The sequence below is a fragment of the Aotus nancymaae genome, unplaced genomic scaffold (assembly GCF_030222135.1).
Source record: "Aotus nancymaae isolate 86718 unplaced genomic scaffold, 86718_ANA_hifiasm-v0.15.2.pri h1tg000016l, whole genome shotgun sequence".
NCBI classification, from domain to species: domain Eukaryota; kingdom Metazoa; phylum Chordata; class Mammalia; order Primates; family Aotidae; genus Aotus; species Aotus nancymaae.
The window spans coordinates 82,635,394-82,652,449 of record NW_026988428.1 but is presented as its reverse complement, the minus strand read 5'-3'; the positions used below and the strand labels follow the sequence as shown (position 1 = coordinate 82,652,449).

At 40.8% G+C, this 17,056-nt stretch overlaps 1 protein-coding gene across 50 annotated transcripts in view; it reads right to left on the bottom strand.

Annotated features, from left to right (window-relative positions):
* Positions 1-17,056, bottom strand: part of PLEKHA5 (pleckstrin homology domain containing A5) — a 238,640-nt gene that overhangs the window by 16,936 nt on the left and 204,648 nt on the right. For 24 of the 50 annotated variants that reach the window (XM_064377732.1, XM_064377733.1, XM_064377736.1 and 21 more), the window contains 5 exons: positions 16,948-17,049; positions 11,770-11,881; positions 8,964-9,010; positions 6,330-6,450; positions 2,641-2,759 (listed from right to left, as the gene is read on the bottom strand). In XM_064377732.1, the coding sequence (XP_064233802.1) occupies positions 2,641-2,759; positions 6,330-6,450; positions 8,964-9,010; positions 11,770-11,881; positions 16,948-17,049 (501 nt within the window). Of the gene's footprint in view, positions 1-2,640; positions 2,760-6,329; positions 6,451-7,654; positions 7,844-8,963; positions 9,011-11,769; positions 11,882-16,947; positions 17,050-17,056 lie in introns of all 50 variants that reach the window. The other 26 variants (XM_064377721.1, XM_064377722.1, XM_064377728.1 and 23 more) reach the window with 4 other exon arrangements.

Sequence of the window (17,056 nt, the reverse complement as noted above, 5' to 3'; positions counted from 1 at the left end):
TATGTATGTATGTATGTATTTTTGAGACAGGCTGTTGCTCTGTCGCCCAGGCTGGGGTGCAGTGGGGTAATCACAGCTCACCTAGACCTCCTGGGCTTAAGTGATCTACCCTCCTTCAGCCTCTTGAGTAGGTGAGACCATAGGCACAGGCCACCATGCCTGGTTAATTTTTTTTGGTAATTTTTGTAGAGATGGGGTCTCCTTATGTTGCTTAGGCTAGTCTTGAATTCCTGGGCTCAAGCAATCCTCCAGACCTGGCCTCCCAAAAGTGCTGGAATTATAGGCATGAGCTACTGTGCCTGGACTAAACCTGCTAGTATCTTTCTGCTTGATTTTATATTTGTGTTTGTTTGTTTTGAGACAGAGTGTCACTCTGTTGCCCAAGGCTGGAATGCAGTGGTGCGATCTTGACTCAATGCAACCTCTGCCTCCTGGGTTCAAGTGATTGTTATGCCTCAGCCTCCTGAGTAGCTGAGACTACAGGCGCCTGCCACCACACCCAGCTTATTTTTGGGTTTTTAGTAGAGATGGGGTTACACCATGTTGGTCAGGCTGGTTTCAAACTCCTGACCTCAAATGATCTGCCTGCCTTCGCCTTTCAAAGTTCTGGGATTACAAGTGTGAGCTACAGCGCCTGGCCTCTGCTTGATTTTAACATGTACTTTTTATAGTCCTTTTTCTGTTGACTTGTTATTTTAGCTTTACTATTTCCAATGAAATCTTCCAATCTCTAAAAAAATGCCTAACTCTCTAAACACACAATAGTATCACAGAATCATGACCACTAATGTTAATAATATATTATCTTGATTCCATCATTTCCACAGATCTTTATAATTTTTTACTAATTAAAAACACATTATATTTCTTTTCTTTTTCTTTTGAGAGGGAGTCTCACTGTCACCCAGGCTGGAGTACAGTGGCGTGATCTCGGCTCACTGCAACTTCTGCTTCCCAGGTTCAAGCAATTCTCCTGCTTCAGCCTCACTAGTAGCTAGGACTACAGGCATGTGCCAGTATGCCTGGCTAATTTTTTTTTTGTATTTTGTATTTTTTTTTTGTATTTCACCATGTTGGCCAGGCTGGTCTTGAACTCCTGACCTCAAGTGATCTGCCTGCCTTGGTCTCCCAAAGTGCTGGGATTACAGGTGTGAACCACCATGCCTGGTACATTTCTTATATATAAATGCATCTGATTTTTTTGGCATGTATTTTGTAGCTGTACTTTGAATATCGTTAAAGAATATCTAGCCTGGGCAACAGAGTGAGACCCCATCAATTACTAATAAAAAGAAAAAAAATTAGCAGAGTATGGTGGCACACGCTTATTGTCCCAACTAGCCAAGAGGCTGGGGTGAGAGGATACTTTGAGTCCAGGAGTTGGAGGCCGCAGTGAGCTGTGATCATGTCATGGCACTTCAGCCCAGGTAACAGAGTGAAACCCTATCCATTTAACAACAAAAAAAAGGCCGGTGTAGTGGCTCACACCTGTCATCCCAGCACTTTGGGAGGCCAAGGCGGGCAGATCATGAGGTCAGGAGATCAAGACCATCCTGGCTAACATGGTGGAACCCATCTCTACTAAAAACACAAAAAATTAGCCAGGCATGCTGGCATGCCATATATGTTTTCTTCGATTTTCTTTTTTTCTTTTTTTGAGACGGAGTCTCACTCTGTGGCCAGGCTGGAGTGCAGTGGCGCAATCACGGCTCACTGCAACCTCCGCCTCTTGGGTTTAAGCGATTCTCCTCTCTTAGCCTCCCGAGTAGCTGGGATTACAGGTGCCTGGCCACCTCGCTTGGCTAATTTTTTGTATTTTTAGTAGAGACAGGGTTTCACCATGTTGGCTGGGATAGTCTCGATCTCTTGACCTCATGATCCGCACGGCTCGGCTTCCCAAAGTGCTGGGATTACAGGTGTGAGCCAACGCGCCTGGCCTGCCATATATCTTATATGTACTACCTTTCAGTCATGTCTTATCACTTAAAATTATCTCATATCAAATAGGTAAAGTATTTATAATGATAAAAAGTGGAAGTATTTTTGCAGCCCACATTTCTAGAGAATACTTGAGGAAAGAGAGTTAAGTATCCTCAGCATTTTCCAAAGAACAAAACTAGACTGGTTTAGAGTTTGAATTAAATTAATCTCAGATGAAAATGTGAAATATAGGATTTATTTTCCAGTTCCAATTCACATTTCTCAGAGTAACCAGAGGACTGGCAAACTCTAAAACTATTAATACCATAGCTGAAAGGCCCTGCAACCTCATGAAAGCTAGAAAATCCATTAACTTGTGGGTGGCCACAGGACACGTCTATACCTCTCATCCAGGAAATTCTTAAAGGCATCAAGGAGTGTAGTACAGCGATTAGAGAACAGATTCCACAAATCGCGGACTACAACTACGACTACGACCCCATGTCTAGGCTGATCAAAAGAAAACTTAAATTAGGTATTAACTAGGTCTGTCCTCTGATGTGCTAATTCTTCAAACAAAATTTTAAGAATAACAAAGATTATTATGTTTATCCTTGAGTACGCAAAAAGAATTTTGATAAGACACTGAAAATGAAAACATGTAAGAAGGCGATAAATAGGTCTGAGAATCTTTCTAGAAGTAAATTTCCAGTTAAATACCGTTCTTAGATCCATCATCCTCTTAGTTTTCCTCAATGTTACATACGAAGCTATTGTCGAGGATTCGGGTGTTGGTGATTTTGTTCTTGGAGGGACTACTCCAACAGGAAAATGGGAACCTAAAAATTAAAACAGCAGTAAGTTCTACAAAACATCTTTTATACAGCATTGCTTTCTTTTAACTTAATTAATTTCTGACCCTTTTAAAATCAGAAAGCAAATTTACCTAAAGAGTCAAGGTCAGGCACGGCGGCTTATGCCTGTAATCCCAGCACTTTGGGAGGCTGAGGTAGGTAGATAACCTGAGGTCAGGAGTTAAAGACCAGCCTGGTCAACATGGTAAAACCTGTCTCTACTAAAAAAAATTAGAAAAATTAGCCGGGCATGGTAGCAGGTGCCTGTAATACCAGCTACTCAGGAGGCTGAGGCAGGAGAATCACTTGAACCCAGGAGACAGAGGTTGCAGTGAGCCAAGACTGCCCCATTGCACTCCAGCCTGGGTGACAGAAAGAGAATCTATCTCAAAATAAAATAAAATAAAATAAAATAAAATAAACAGAGTCAAAATCAGTCAACAATATCACCAGATAAATGTAGGGTTACATTTTAAAATAAAACTGTTCAGTTATGGTGACTTATGCCTGTAATCCTAGCACTTTGGAAGGCTGAGGCGGGAGGATCACTTGAGCCCAGGATTTTGAGATCAGCCTGAGTAATATAGTGAGACCTTGTCTCTACAAAAATTGTAAGGAAAAAAAAAATTAGCTGGGCATGGTTGGTTCATGCCTGTAATCCCAGCACTTTGGGAGGCCAAGGCGGGCGGATCATGAAGTCAGGAGATCAGACCATCCAGGACAACATGGTGAAACCCTGTCTCTACTAAAAATACAAAAAAAATTAGCTGGGTGTGGTGGCATGCACCTGTAATCCCAGCTATTCAAGAGGCTGAGGTTGGAGAATGGCTTGAATCTGGGAGGCGTAGGTTGTGGTAAGCCAAGATCATGCTACTGCACTCCATCCAGCCTGGGTGACAGAGTGAGACTCCATCTCACAAAAACAAAAAAAGAGAAGAAAAAATTCTACAGATTAGCCTATGACATTTTTAAGAACATTAATTATAAAAAGCCCTCTTTTGACCAGGCGCCGTGGCTCATTGCCTATAATTCCAGCGCTCTGGGAAGCCAAGATGGGAGGATTGTCACTTGAGGCCAAGAGTTTGAGACCAGCCTGCTCAACATAGTGAGACCCCATCTCTATTTTTTTAAAAAAGTCCTCCTTTGTCACATTGATACATCTCTATCGTCATCCTAACAAGTTAGTTCAACCTAAATGTCCTTAATTTCTGCTTGGCTTTTAAAAATCATACAATATTGTCTCAAAAAAGTAGCCACTAACAATGTTAAAACAGCTAACTATAGGTACTCGTTTTCACTTTCGCTTCTGTATTTTTCCTTTTCTTTTCTTTTGAAATGGAGTCTCGCTCTGTTGCTCAGGCTGGAGTGCAATGGCATAAACTCAGCTCCCTGCAACCTCCGCCTCCTGGGCTCAAGCAAGCCTCCCACCTCAGCCTCCTAAGTAGCTGGGGCTAAAGGTATGCACCACCATGCCCGGCTAATTTTTTATTTTTTTGTAGAGACAGAATCTTGCCACGTTGCCCAAGCTGGTCTTAAACTCCTGGGCTCAAGCAATCCTCCCACATTGGCTTCCCAAAGTGCGAGGATTACAGGTATGTGCCACTATGCCCGGCCAACCCTTTTTTTTTTTTTCCTCTGAGACGGAGTTTTGCTCTTGTTGCCCAGGCTGGAGTGCAATGGTGTGATCCAGGCTCAATGCAACCTCTGCCTTCTGGGTTCAAGTAATTCTCCTGCCTCTGCCTCCCTAGTATCTGGGACTACAGGCATATACCACCACACCTGGCTAATTTTGTATTTTTAGTAAAGACAGGGTTTCACCATATTGGTCAGGCTGGTCTGGAACTCCTGACTTCAGATGATCTGCCTGTCTTGGCCTCCAAAAGTACTGGGATTACGGGTGTGAGCCACCACCCCCAGCCTCAGCCAATTTTCTTAAGTAAAGCATTCAGTCCAATTATATTTGTTGCAATTGGTAGTTATTTAGATTTATTCGGACCAACGTATTTTTTTTCTTTGCATTTTCTCCAACTTCTTTTCTTTTTTGGATTATCTTTCTCTCCTTCCATTTGTCTCCCTACTAGTTTTGAAGCCATACAGTCTATTTCTTTTATCTTTTTTTTTGAAACAGAGTCTGGCTCTGTTGTTCAGGCTGAAGTGTAAGTGGCATAATCATAGCTCTCTGCAGTCTCGACAATTTCTTTTACCTTATACCCTAGCATGCAAACTTAAACTTATGAAAGTTGAAAGTTAATCAAAATGATTACCATGATTCAGAAGGAAACAAAGATGTTAAAGCATATTAACACCAATAAACTTTCTCCTGATTTACAGCCTGTTGTCGTCAAATAGTTGTATGCTTTTAAAAAAACCAAATACTTTTTTTTTTTAGACGGAGTTTCACTCTTGTTGTCCAGGCTGGAGTGCAATGGCACAATCATGGCTCACTGCAACCTCCGCCTCCCAGGTTCAAGCGATTCTTCTGCCTCAGCCTCCCAAGTAGCTGGGATTACAGGTATGTGCCACCATGCCCAGCTAATTTTTGTATTTTTAGTAGAGACGGGATTTCACCATGTTGGCCAGGATGGTCTCAATCTCTTGACCTCATGATCCACCTGCCTTGGCCTCCCAAAGTGCTGTGATTACAGGTGTAAGTCACTGTGCTTGGCCCCAAATACCTTTTGGGTACTTGGCCAGGCTGGTCTGGAACTCCCTATCTTGGGTGATCCACTCGCCTCTGCCTCCCAATGTGCTGGGATTACAGGCGTCAGTCACCACACCTGGCCTGGTGTATTTTAGTAGAGATGGGGTTTTGCCATGTTGGCCAGGCCGGTCTTGGACGCCTGACCTTAGGTGATCCACCCACCTTGGTCTCCCAAAGTGCTGAGATTACAGATGTGAGCCATCGCACCTGGACTATATTTATTTTTATCTATTTATTTTGAGACGGAGTCTTGTTTTGTTGCCCAGGCTGCAGTGCAGTGGTGTGATCTCGGCTCACTGCAGCCTCTACCTCCTGGGTTCTAGCGATTCTCCTGCCTCAGCCTCCTGGGTAGCTGGGATACAGGCACACACCACCATGCCCAGCTGTCTTTTATTTTTAGCGTTTACTTATGGCACTTGGAATGAATATTGTAGAAATAGTATTAAAAAAAAAGAGTGCTTCCAGGCTGGAGTGCAATGGCACGATCTCGGCTCACTGCAACCTCTGCCTCCTGGGTTCAGGCAATTCTCCTTAGAGAATTGCCTTAGCCTCCTGAGTAGCTGGGATTACAGGCACGCGCTGCCATGCCCAGCTAATTTTTTGTATTTTTAGTAGAGACAGGGTTTCACCATGTTGACCAGGATGGTCTTGATCTCTTGACCTCGTGATCCACCGCGCCCGGCCCTGAAAATTTCTTAATTCAGAAACCCATCAGATTCCAAAGGTTTCAGATAAAGGGTTGAACTCATATATGTAATGAGTCAACATGTAAATGGAATTTACTGTTATTTTAGCAGTAAATGGTCTTCAAAAAACAAAAAACAAGAGGTAAAACATATTACAAAAATGCTGACCTTTAACAACTGAAGTTTCTATCTCTGAAACAGGTTCTGATTTTTCTTCTCCATTAGATTCATCAACTTCTGCCACTGTTGTTAACTCTGGTTCACTCTTGTAGAGTCTATAATCTGGACCCTTGAAAGGAAGACATGTAATTACACAAAAAAAACTGCTAAAAGTTTCTTTTAAAATGTTTCCTGCTAAAGACACAAATCAAACTCTAAAAGTTAGTATCCCTAGTGAGCCATCTGGGATATATACCTATGTCACAACTACATGGAAAGAAGAAATTTGAAAAATTTTTAAGTGACAAAACTTCATTTTAATGAAGAATATTTTTGGCTGAGTAAGGTAGCTCACAACTTTAATCCCAGCACTTTGGGAGGCCAAGGCGGGTGTATCACCCGAGGCCAGGAGTTTGAGACTAGCTTGGCCAACATGGTGAAACCCCATCTCTACGAAAAATACAAAAATTAGCTGGGCATGGTGGTGCACGTCTATAATCCCAGCCATTTGGAAGGCTGAGGCAGGAGAATCACTTGAACTCAGGAGGCGGAGCTTGTAGTGAGAAGAGACTGCGCCACTGCTCTCCAGTCCAGGCAATAGAGTGAGACCCTGTCTCAAAAAAAAAAAAAAAAAAAAACCCACAAAAAACTGTATTTCTGTTTCTCTTAGGAAGAAAGTCACATTTTTATCATGGAATAATTGAGGGCTAAAAATAATTATATTAACTCAATAAATTTTCATTCAGAAGGTGGTCTAAGTGACGCTCATCCCAGCACTAACATTCTTGTCACAGACTTTCTGTTGTTCTCAAATTTGCTCAATTCCTATTTCCTTATTCTTATTACATCCTACATTATTTGCTTAACCCTAAACGTATTTCCCATTTTCAAGGGTGACATCTCTCCTTAGCAACATCCTCAGAAATATTCTTTGAATAGTTTTCCTAGACCAAAATGCCCACATCTCAGCCCCTTTACCATTCCTACTAACGGTCTTTTTCTTTCTCCCTTCTTTCTGATCTAAGGTATAATTTTGCCTTTAATATCCTGAAACGATATATGGCTCCTTCATCATGAGTAAAGTTACCACTTTATGAAAATATGAAAAATGCTATGAAATTATGAAATATTAAATTTATAAAAATATTAAAAAATGAGAATAGCAAAACCAAAACAGGAAAGACACAAATGATAAAATTATATATAAATCAAAAACTGCTGGCTAAAAATGAGGTTATAAACGTTAAAATTAAAAAAAATTGAGTGTAAAATAAATTTTCAAAAATGAGAGGACATGTATGATTGATTATTCTGTGGCTATTCCAGCCACTTACATAGTGAGATCCATTTCTTGGATATCCTTGAACTTGATACATCTTCTTTTCTTCAGGCAGATGAACTGGGCCCCTGCTATAACAGAGCAAGGAGCTGCTATCACTGGGCAGAGGGGGGATTATGGGAGGCTGCTCTGTAAAGTCATAGGACCGAGGAAGTGGAGGACGAGGTGGGACTACTTCCTCTTCCTAAAGATTGTAGAACAGTCACCTTATTTAGATAAGCAGATTGAATTAAGCATATCTAAATTCTTTGCAATGGTATATTAACTTAAATTTACTTTAAGACACTAAAAGGGACACTGCCAAGCCAAAAGTCTAATAATGAAAAGTAAAATTGACAATTTTTATCATAGCCAATAATGGGAATTTAACATAAAATTATACCTAATTCTTTCCTGTAACATATAGGTTAGCTTCACACTGAAGCTCAACGTTGAAAGAGACTGCTATGTAAAACTAATTACTGGGTTTCATTTTGAAACTAGAAGGAAAAAACTGATTTTAAAATCCTACTCATATTTTCAATTTGTCTTATTTATGTATTTATTTTGTAGAGATGGGGTCTCACTATATTGCAGTGGTTTGATCACACATAGCTCATTACACCCTTGAACTCCTGGGCTCAAGGGATCCTCCTGCCTCAGCTTCCCAAGTAGTTAGGACTATAGGAACACCATGCCTGGCTAATCTTTTAATGTTTTGTAGAGACGGGGGTCTTGCTATGTTTAGCAAGCTGGTCTCAAACTCCTCAGCTCAAGCCAGCCTCCTGCCTTGGCCTCCTAAGGTGCTGGGATTATAGGCATGAGCCACTGTACCTGGCCCCACAATTTTTAAGAGAGGAAAAAAAAGTCATCTCTTTGACTGGCTTTTACACAAAATTCAAAATAATAGATTCTTTTGGTTAGGTTGACAGTATCTCTTTGTAGTTATTTCTTTATGCTATGATGGCAGACAGTCAAGTTATCACTATTTAAATTTTACATAAGAGTTTAATCACTCTTTAAATTTTACATAATATAAGAAACAATAAGTATTCAAAAATTACTTAGATTAGAAAAAGTACAATGTTAAAGTTCTAACATAGATAAAAAGCAGAGATTCCATTTTTTTGCATTAAAAAAGGGAAGAAAAATCACATATTAGAAGTACCAAATTACTGACCCAATAAAATTTCAAGATTAAAACAATACCTATTAAATATATTTTAAAAATATTTTTGTTACTAACATTAGAGAAGACAATTACTTCTAGTTTGTGTCTGAAGCATTAAAAGTAATTTATAGTTAAAAAAACAATCCAAACTTACCTCATTTTTGTACTTAACTGTTGAGAAAGGCTTTGATCCTATCATACCTAGAAATGTTAGAAAACGTAGCTATATTAAACAAATCTAATACTATAAAAAAGTAACAATTTCTTTTTTTTTTTTTAAGTTTTTCTATGAGGACAATGGTTAGATTCTTTTTTTTGAGACAAAGTCTCGGTCTGTTGCCCAGGTTAAAGTATGGTGGTGTGATCTCAGCTCACTGCAACCTCTGCCTCCTGGGTTCAAGCAATTCTTGTGCGTCAGTCTCCCGTAGCTGGGACTAGAGGTGTGCACTACCATGCCCAGCTAATTTTTGTATTTTTACTAGCGGTGGGGTTTCACCATGTTGGCTGGGCTGGTCTCGAACTCCTGACCTGAAGTGATCCACCTGCCTCAGCCTTTCAAAGTGCTGGGATTACAGGGATGAGCCACCACATACAGCTAAAAAAAATCAATTTATTTCTTTCCTTTTTTCTGAGATGGAGTTTTGCTCTTGTTGGCCAAGCTGGAGTGCAGTGGCGTGATCTCGGCTCACTGCAACCTCTGTCTCCTAGGTTCAAGCAATTCTCCTGCCTTAGCTTCCTGAGTAGCTGGGATTACAGGCGTGTGCCACCATGCTTGGCTAATTTTTGTATTTTCAGTAGAGATGGGGTTTTACCGTGTTGGTCAGGCTGGTCTCAAATTCCTGACCTGATCCATTTGCCTCAGCCTCCCAAAGTGCTGGGATTACAGGTGTGAGCCACCACTCCTGGCCAAAAGTACAATTTCATTTAATGTATTTTAAAAAAAAATTTATTTTTTTTTGTTTTGAGACAGTGTCTCTCTCTGTTGCCCAGGTTGGAGTGCAGTCGTGCGATCTTGGCTTACTGAAACCTCCGCCTCCTGGGTTCAAGAGATTCTCTTGCCTCAGCCTCCCAAGTAGCTGAGACCATCGGTGTACACCACCACACCTGACCAACTTTTGTAATTTTTTTTTTAGTAGAGCTGGGATTTTGTCATGTTGGCCAGGCTTGTCTTGAACTCCTGACCTTGTGATCTGCCTGCCTTGGCCTCCCAAAGTGCTGGGATTACAGGCATGAGCCACCACGCCTGGCCCCATCTCATGTATTTTAAATGAAGTGTTCAGTTTCTAATCACTCACTTATTGTTTTCAGAACTGGAAACCAATTACATTAAAAAAGAAAAGAAATATTTAGTTTAAACAAGAGTATGGGGAATTGGGTTTTCTCAAACATCACTGGTATTAATATAATTTGAAATACCCCTTCAGGAGGGCAATTTGGCTTGGCTGCAGCTATCAAAATGGAAAATGTGGGCCGGGTGCGGTGGCTCACGCCTGTAATCTCAGCACTTTGGGAGGCCGAGGTGGGTGGATCACGAGGTCAAGAGATTGAGACCATCCTGGCCAACATGGTTAAACCCCATCTCTACTAAAAATACAAAAATTAGCTGGGCGTGGTGGCATGTGCCTGTAGTCCCAGCTACTCAGGAGGCTGAGGCAGGAGAATTGCTTGAACCCGGGAGGCAGAGGTTGCAGTGAGCCGAGGTCTCGCCAGTGCATTCCAGCCTGGCTCCCAGCGACAGAGCGAGACTCTGTCTCAAAAAAAAAAAACGAAAAATGTGTGCTTATTTCTTACCTTTCGAAAGTACTAACATATGTGTTTAGTTACATGTATTAATAATGTTCATTATGGCATGGCTTATGACAGCAAAAATAAAAAACTCTGGAAACAACATACATTATCCATCAATATGGAAATTGATAAATAAATTATAGTTCCCTTATACAATGTATTCTTATACTGCATTGTTATGGAGAAAAAAGCAAATTTTTGAAAAATAGGTATAGCAAGATCTCAGTTTTTGTGGTGAGGATAAAACTTCTAAAGCATAAACATTGCGGGTATTTATAATTATACACAAGACAGTAATTATTTTTGTTTAGGTGTGCTTGACAGAGCTTTTGCTTTTTACTTTATAAACCTGTACTCTGATTCAATGTTAAAAGAGTCCTGTTCAGAAAAATTCATTAAAATAACAAAAGAAACTCAATTATATGTGTCATTCCATTTAGACATTCAGTCATGTGCCACATACCAACATTCTGGTCAGCAACAAACTACATATACAATAGTAGTCCCATAAGATTATAATGCAGCTGAGAAATTTCTTTTTTAATTTTTTTTTGGGACAGAATCTCACTCTGTTGCCCATGCTGGAGTGCAGTGGTGTGATCTTGGCTCACTTACAACCTCCACCTTTTGGGATCAAGATTCTCCTGTCTCAGCTTTCTGAGTAGTTGGGACGATAGGCATGCACCACCATGCTTGGCTAATTTTTTTTTGTATTTTTAGTAGAGACAGGGTTTCACCATGTTGGACAGGCTGGTCTTGAACTCCTGATCCCAGGTGACCGGCCTGCCTCAGCCTCCCAAAATGCTGGGATTAAAGGCATGAGCCACTGCACCCAGCCAGAGCCGAGAAATATATATTGCCTAGTTGTAGCCCTCATGCCATAGTGCAACACATTACCTTTTCTATGTCTAGATATACAAATAACATTGTGTTACAACTGTCTGTAGTATTCAGTACATACAGTCACATGCTGGTTTGCAACCTAGAAGCAACAGGCTATACCTAATAACCTAGGTGTGTAGTAGGCCATACCATCTAGGTTTGTTTAAGTGCACTGTGATTGCACAACACAATGACCCAAAAATGCATTTCTCAGAACGTAATCTGTCACTAAGTGACACATGACTGTAATACTGTGGTCAGTCACAAAATAAAATGCAAAGCTAATTTACCTATTTCTGTAGTACCTCTTTGCTGCTTGTGTTTACTCAGTCCTTCCATGACATCTTGAATTCGCCAAAGTTCTTTCTGAATCTGTGCTCGCTGAATTCCTGCTGACTCCGTCTATCAGTAAAAATGGATAGACCATATATAAGAAAAAAGTAATTTACTGAAGTTAAATTATTATATATTAATTATATAAATTATGTATTTTAAAAATGAGAATTGCAGTGAATTACGTGTTATGAAAATTTAATGATTGATGTGACTCTCCCAATTTTGCAACTCTAGTGGCAAATATAAAAGACTGAGCAGAGGAAAAAAAAATACTTAATTTTCATACTTAAGTATAATATTTTAAATCTTTCCAATAAGCTTTGTCTTGCATTATTTATGATCCCAGGAAGGCATATTGATTAAAAGGGACCAAAAATGGAAAATACAAACAGAGAAAATGAAAACAGAATAGAAACAAATGCCAAAATAAAAAACCACCTGTAGGAGGGGGAGATGGGGAAAGTGTAAGAAATGGAAGGTATACTAACTTCCTAAGTTCTAGAATATAAAAACAACAACAAAGGGACAGACAACTAATGAAATATATTCAGATGAGTTTTGACTGACAAGAGTTTAAATGTTGTTGTTGGTTTTTTTTTTTAAGACGGAGTCTTGCTCTGTTGCCCGGGCTAAAATGCAGTGGCAAGCTTTCAGTTCACTGTAGCTTCTGCCTCCTGGACACAAGCGATTTTGCTGCCTCAGCCTCCTGAGTAGCTGGGATTACAGGCGCATGCCATAATTTTTGTATTTTTAGTAGAGATGGGGTTTCGTCATGTTGGCCAGGCTGGTCTCGAACTCCTGACTTCAGGTAATCCGCCTACCTCGGCCTCCCAGAGTGCTGGGATTACAGGTATGAGTCACCGCGCCTGGCCACAGTTTAAATGTACTTGTAAGACAAATTTTTAATTTTGGAATTTAAATTTATCACTACCATTTTAATTCTATTCTAAGTCATATCCACTGTTACTTTTAATATTCCATTACATGCCCTCAGGTTAAGTACCGTAACTGAAACCAAAATAAGATTACATTGGTTTTGGCTGGGCGCAGTGGCTCACGCCTGTAATCCAAGCACTTTGGAGGCCAAGGCAGGTGGATCATCTGAGGTCGGGAGTTCAAGCCTGACCAACATGGTGAAACCCTGTCTTTAAAAAAAAAAAAAAAAAAAGATTACATTGGTTTTCTCTGAGATTCTATTAGAACTTTATGACTCTTATTCATAAATAAGGTAACAATAACATATTCTGGATAACAATAAACACTAGTCTAGGAATGTAACTTCATTTTATTTTTTATTTTTTGCAAGACAAAGTCTTGCTTGGTTGCCCAGAGTTGGAATGCAATAGTGCGATCTTGGCTCACTGCAACCTCCGCCTCCCAGGTTCAAGCAATTTTTCTGCCTCAGCCTCCTGAGTAACAGGGATTATAGGCACACACCACCATGTCTGGCTAATTTTTCAATTTTGAGTAGAGACAGGGTTTCACCATGTTGGCCAGGCTGCTCTCGAACTTCCAACCTCGTGATCCACCTGCCTTGACCTCCCAAAGTGCCGGGATTACAGGCGTTAGCTACCATACCCGGTCCACTTTATTTTTATTGATTGATTGAGACAGAGTCTTGCTCTGTCGCCAGGCTGGAGTGCAGTGGCATGATCTCGGTTCACTGTAACTTCTGCCTCCTGGGTTCAAGCGATTCCCCTGCCTCAGCCTACCAAGTAGCTGGGACTACAGGCACGCGCCACCGTGCCCGGCTCATTTTTTGTATTTTAGTAGAGATGGGGTTTCACCATGTTGGCCACGATGGTCTCGATTTCCTGACTTCGTGATCCACCCACCTCAGCCTCCCAAAGTGCTGGGATTACAGGTGTGAGCCACCATATCTGGCCCACTTTATTTTTAAAAATAGGGAATGGCGTACAAAAACTGTCACATCACCTAGAACAATATTTTCTTTCACTGAGTATCAATTATTAATGACTATAGATATTATAATATAATTAGTATTACATCAATATGCTATAAAGTCCTCTAAGGGGTAGAAATATATTTTTAGCCAGGCACAGTGGCTCACACCTATAATCCCAGCACTTTGGAAGGCTAAGGTGGGCAGATTGCTTGAGCTCAGGAGTTCAAGACCAGCCTGGGCAACATAGAAAAACCCCATCTCTACCAAAAATACAAAAACTTAGCTGGGGGAGGTGGTGCATGACTGTGGTCCCAGCTACTTGGGAGGCTGAGGTGAGAGGATCACTTGATCCTGGGGGAAGAGACTGTAGTGAGCAGAGATCGTGCCACTGTACTCCAGCCTGGGTGACAGAGTGAGACTCTTGTCTCAGGGAAGAAAAAAAAGAAATATGTTTTCTAAGTCTTCCAAGCACTTGGGTGTTGATTAAAAGATTTTATTTTATTTTTTATTTATTTTTATTTTTTATTTTTTTTTTTGAGACGGAGTTTCGCTCTTGTTACCCAGGCTGGAGTGCAATGGTGCGATCTTGGCTCACCGCAACCTCCGCCTCCTGGGTTCAGGCAATTCTCCTGCCTCAGCCTCCTGAGTAGCTGGGATTACAGGCACGCGTCACCGTGCCCAGCTAATTTTTGTATTTTTAGTAGAGACGGGGTTTCACCATGTTGACCAGGATGGTCTCGATCTCTTGACCTCGTGATCCACCTGCCTCGGCCTCCCAAAGTGCTGGGATTACAGGCTTGAGCCACCGCGCCCGGCCTAAAAGATTTTAAAAAAAAGGAAAAAAAAAAAACTCAAGAAAAAAGAGTCTATAAGCCTGAAGGCTATGAACTAATGCAGCTCCAAAAAGGCACTGCATAACCTAAGTTATCTAGTTTTCCAAGCTATAGCCTAGAAGCATCAAAAAGTAAAGAGAAAGTACTCATGCAAGAGCCAAACACAGTGACAGCCCAGAGCTATAAATACTGACATAGAGGATGGGAAGATCACTATAAATAGCAGATCTTACACATCTATATACAACATGCATTACTTTTTCACAAAATTTAGAAGATATATATGTATACACACATTTTTGCCAATTTGGAAGGGTATATGATGCAAATCTAATTTTTGTTTTATTTGCATTTCTCTAGTTACTACTGACTTTGAACTATTTTTTTTTCTTTTTTGAGACCAAGTTTCACTCTGTTACCCAGGCTGGAGTGCAATGGTGCGATCTCGGCTCACTGCAACCTCCGCCTTCTGGGTTCAAACAATCCTCCTGCCTTAGCCTCCCAAGTAGCTGGAATTACAGGTGTGTGCCACCACACCCAACTATTTTTTTTATATTTAGTAGAGACAAGCTTTTGCCATGTTGACCAGGCTGGTCTCGAACTCCTTACCTCAAGTGATCCACCTGACTCGGCCTACCAAAGTGCTGGGATTACAGGGATGAGCCACTGTGCCTGGCCAACTCTGAACTATTTTTCAAACACTTGATAGTAATTTGAGTTTTCCTATGATTAGTTACTCATATCCTTTGTATGTTTTTTTAATGGACTATTTCTCCAAATCAAAAAGAAAAACTTCCTTGCAAATCTAGATAGTTATCCCTTGTGAAATTTGTGAGGTCAAACATACATTTTCCCAGAAGGTAATCTTTTTTACTTCGTCTGTGTTGCCTTCATTGAGGGTAAGTCTTTAACTGGTAAAGCCAGATGTTGTTCAACAATTCCCTCTTTCTCTTCTCTCTCTGCTTTGTGGATATTCATGGTCTGCTGCCAAGCTCTTCTGTTCCATTGGTCTATTTTTTTTCCTGTACTATGTTTAACACTATGGTTTTACATTATGTTTCCTTGTTTATTTATTTAACAAACATATAGCACATTTTATGTGCCTGGTTTTATCTTACATGCAAAAATATAAACATATTTATCCTCATAATAACCTAGTAAGTATTATTATTTTATTTTATAGTTGTGGAAACTGAGACCCAGCGTTGTTATGTAATTGGTCTAAGATTGTAGCTGATTACTGACAGTATAACTTTAGTGTCCAATATCGAAGTCCCAGCCACATGTGGCCATTTAAACTGGCTGGGCATGGTGGCTCACACCTGTAATCCCGGCACTTTGGGAGGCTGAAGTGGGTGAATCACCTGAGCTTGGGAGTTTGAGACCATCATAGCTAACACAGTGAAACCCTGTCTCTACTAAAAATACAAAATTAGCTGGGTGTGGTGGTAGGTGCCTGTAATCCCAGCTCCTTGGGAGTCTGAGGCAGGAGAATTGCTTGAACCTGGGAGGCGGAGGTTGCAGTGAGCCACGATCACACCACTGCACTCCAGCCTGGGTGACGGAGCGAGACTCCGTCTCAAAAACAACAACAACAACAAACTGGACTTGGTGACTCATGCCTGTAATCCCAGCACTTTTTTTTTTTTGAGTTTCCCTTTGTCGCCCAGGCTGGCATCCAGTTGCGTGATTCTCCTGCCTTAGCCTTCCAAGTAGCTGGGACCACAGATGCGTACCACCACACCCAGCTAACTTTTATATTTTTAGTAGAGGTGGGGTTTCACCATGTTGGCCAGGCTGGTCTCAAACTTTTGGCATCCTCCCACCTTGGCCTCCCAAAGTGCTAGGATTATAGGCGTGACCCATTGTGCCCAGCCAATTCCAGCACTTTGGAAGGCTGAGGTGGGAGGATCACTTGGGCCCAGGGGTTCAAGGTTTCAGCTAGGATCATACTACTGCACTCCAGCCTGGGTGACAGAACAAAACCCGATTCAATAATTTTTAACACAGAATGGATTAGAATAATTTTATTGAAAAGATAAAATATCCATTATTTGATAAACCCGTAATTCAACATCTCAATACCAAGTGACACAGATAGACTTGTGAAAAGATATGAAGCCATGTTTTTAGGAACTAGAGTTGAGACCGCTAGGAGCACAGAACACTCCAGGGCTCACCATGTGCCCAACAGAACAAAGAACTCTTAAATAAGAGGGAATGAGATACTTTGTAAGATGATAAGATTCCTGTCATTTAAAGTATTCAAATCCAGGTCTCAGGTAGCCAGTAATGTAAAAACTGTTAAGGGTATGCACAAATCTAACAAGGTGGATTACACAGTACCAGTAAAAACCAGTTAAAACAATATAAAGAATATTATACTTCTGTACCTGAACTTCACCAAGGTGATCTAGCTGCTCTTGCATCTGGTTCCTGGTAACAGTCACGTCATATTCTAACTTATCATATTCTCTCCATGCTCGTTCCAATTCCTAAAAC